This window comes from Aptenodytes forsteri, unplaced genomic scaffold (assembly GCF_000699145.1).
Source record: "Aptenodytes forsteri isolate BGI_AS27 unplaced genomic scaffold, ASM69914v1 Scaffold260, whole genome shotgun sequence".
Lineage (NCBI taxonomy): Eukaryota > Metazoa > Chordata > Aves > Sphenisciformes > Spheniscidae > Aptenodytes > Aptenodytes forsteri.
In genome coordinates, this window is record NW_008795557.1 from 612,738 (window position 1) to 615,932 (window position 3,195).

Here is a 3,195-nt window from a genome sequence, read left to right on the forward strand (position 1 = left end):
CATGGTTTAGTGGACATGGTGGTGTTGGGTTGACGGTTGGACTCGATTATCTTAGAGGTCTTTTCCAACCTCCTTAATGATATGAATGATGGGGCACAGTATCAGATTCAGTGATGCTCAAGTGTCCTTTACCAGTTTCCACGACCAGTATTGCTCTCCCCTGAGAAAGGATGGGAAAGGCAAACAACTTGTTGTTCTGGTCTGTTCCCTGTCTTCCCCAGCTCCCAGAAAGGAGACATAATGATGCTTCTATTTCTTTCCAGCTGAAGATAATGTTGCAGGAAAGCTCCTCTCCTACAACCGAGCTAACCGAGCTGTGGCCATCCTGTGCAACCATCAGAGGTCTACACCGAAAACCTTTGAGAAGTCGATGCAAAACCTCCAGACCAAAGTGAGACAGACCAAACTGAGAGCCCCCAGACCTGACTTCACCTCTTATCTTTTTTTGGGGGGGCGGGATGGGGAGAGGGTGAATAACCCAGTGCCTAAAGAGATCGCATTGATCAAGCGTGGCAGGGAATAAACCAGGAATAGTGGTTTTTAATCAGTACAGAGACATCAGCAACCCAGGGGTGGAGAGGGATGGGGTAAGCTCAAATGCTGGATGAAGCACACTTGGCACAGAGTTTGTTTTCCATGGCTTTGTGTCTTCAAACCAAGCTGGGTACCTTTTGCGATGGCACAGCTTCGACACAGTTTGTTTGGGACCAGGGAAATTGGTTTTCCTGTCCGGCTGTTTGCGGGAGGACCAGCTAAAATTTCATGGGTCTGCTATGGAAATACCTCAAACTACCCCCTTTTAATTGTTCTCAGCTTTTGTTCACACTCTACTGGTGAGCTTGGGACTTTGCAGTGGGCTCCAGCACTGTCACGAGCCAGTCAGTCTCAGGCAGTTGCACAAGATGAACAGATAAGAGCTGCAAATGTTTCTGGCATCAGTACTGTGGGGAACTCTTGCAAGATGCTAAGAAATGCTTGAGCTCCAGCAGGTGCTGTAGGGGCAAGTTGTTGGGACTTGGAGCAGGGCTGGTGAGAAATTGAGGAGTGGTGTGGCAAACGAAAGGGAAAGAGGGAGGCAGCTGAAAGCTCCAGGGAGGACAGGAGCATGGGCTGACTTTGTATTTACCTTCACAGATCGATGCCAAGAAGCAACAGGTGGAGGAAGCCCAGCAAGAGCTGAAAAAAGCCGAAGATGAGTTCGAAGACACAAAAGATGCCAAAGCAGAAGTGTGAGTTACTCTTCCTTACAACACCCTTTTGCAGAGGGATCTCTGTGTGGAGGGCTTTGTGGATGGGGATGGTGTGGTCTGACACCCTACGCGCAGCTCAGCAGAACTGACGTGTCCGTGTTGGGTACCAGGTGCCTCCTGTCCCATGGCAGCCTGGCAGATGAGCGGAGGTCGTGTGGATGGTTCCTTGCAACAGCAGGATTGGAAAGAGCTCCTGCGGGGGGATTTCTTTGGGATAGGGCCCATCTCTCTGAATACTCAGACTTCAGCCCAAGCTGCTGACTTGGAGTTATCCTACAAACGCCGTGGTGCGAGGGATGCCTAGCTTGGGGTTGGACCTGGGGATACGCAGACTAGCCCCGATGCACGGTTTTCTCGCGGGGCACTTGAGTGGTGGACTGTGGCTTGTCTGATCTCTGCAGCGGTCACTGCATGGGGTCTGTTCAAATTTGCTCCCCCCTCCCAGAGCCCAAATGGGACTTGCTGCCCAAAGACAGGAGGAGGTCGGAGGAGAGAAACAAGGCTTGTGTTTTATGCTGTGCTCTGGGGTTTCTTGTTTTCTGCTCATGCCATGCTGTCCTAGTTTCAGCAGGGATAGAGTTAACTTCCTTTCTAGTAGCTGGTACAGTGCTGTGTTTTGGATTTAGGATGAGAACAAAGTTGATAACGCACCGATGTTTTAGTTGTTGCTAGGTAATGCTTACACTAGCCAAGGACTTTTTAGTTTCCCATGCTCTACCGACTGAGAAGGCTTGCAGGTGCACAAGAAGCTGGGAGGGGGGCACAGCCAAACTGGCCAAAGAAACTTTGCTCATGCCGCCCTGTGTTGCTGAGATGCGGAGCAGGTTGTCAGAGATGGTTGTTGCTCATGGAGCCTAGATTTGAGGAGATGGTCTCTGCTGGGTGCTGGCTTTTATTTTGTTTTTTAAATGATTATTACCAAAGTTGGGCAAGCACAAAAGTGTCTTATCAGGTTAAAGTACTTGAAATAGGTTAGTGCTGAATGGCATCTTCCACTTTGCCATTTTGGAGTATTTCTAGGCTCAGGCCTTATAGGACTTAAGGTGAATGTAGAGACTACTCTGAGCTGAAGCTCTTTGGCTTCACATCATGCTCCCAGGCAGCAGCAGATAAGGAGAACTGCTCTGTATTTCGCCTCTGCTGCTTCTTTTCCCCTTTATTATGCTGTCTGTGGTGTTCTTCCTCTGTCCTCAGCAACGTGGAGAAGAAAAAGAAGCTGTTGAAGCGGCTGGAAGAGCAGCTGGCCAAGCTGAATGTCCAGGCCACAGACAAGGAGGAGAACAAGCAGATAGCTCTGGGCACGTCCAAGCTGAATTACCTGGACCCCAGGATTAGCATAGCCTGGTAAATCTTGGGCATACTATGGGGCAGATGCTCCTCTAGAGACGTGCAGATCACCTAGCCCTGCCTGGGGAGGGGGATAAACACATGCCAGAGCCCTGAGCCTTTGGGGGAAAGGAATAAACTTTGGCCAGAGAAACCTGTCCAAGCCCTGAATGTGTTGGGGGAGGTGAGCAAAGTCCAAAGCTGAGGCTTCCCTTGCTGCAAATAACTGTTTGCAGGATGTCCCTTCTGGGTTCAGGGCAAGAAGGGGGTTGCTTTGCACATCGTTATCGACAGTGGCACAAAGGTAACTTCTTAAGGAGCTTGGGGCTAAGAAGCTTGCATGGGTAAAAGATGCTGCACCCTGAGCAGAGAGGACCTCTATGGTGGGAGCAGAGCGGGATGGGTAGCACATCCTCACTGCTGTCTTGTGCTCTGTGTGCAGGTGCAAGAAGTTCGGCGTGCCCATCGAGAAGATCTACAACAAGACGCAGAGGGAGAAGTTTGCCTGGGCGATCGACATGGCCGATGAGGACTTCGAATTCTGAGACAGTGCCTTTCATGTTACTTCGTGCTCATTTGGTGCTGTTGGAAAGCTTTTTTTTTTACGTGCTGCTGCAGT

General features: G+C 50.2%; 1 protein-coding gene across 1 annotated transcript in view; it reads left to right on the top strand.

Moving 5' to 3' along the window:
* The window catches only part of TOP1MT (topoisomerase (DNA) I, mitochondrial), a 15,164-nt gene extending 11,969 nt beyond the window's left edge, over positions 1-3,195 (top strand). Inside the window, exons 11-14 of the mRNA XM_009282158.2 lie at positions 264-391; positions 1,135-1,229; positions 2,445-2,594; positions 3,019-3,195. Of these exons, the coding sequence (XP_009280433.1) occupies positions 264-391; positions 1,135-1,229; positions 2,445-2,594; positions 3,019-3,121 (476 nt within the window). The 3' untranslated portion in view covers positions 3,122-3,195. The remainder of the gene's footprint in view (positions 1-263; positions 392-1,134; positions 1,230-2,444; positions 2,595-3,018) is intronic.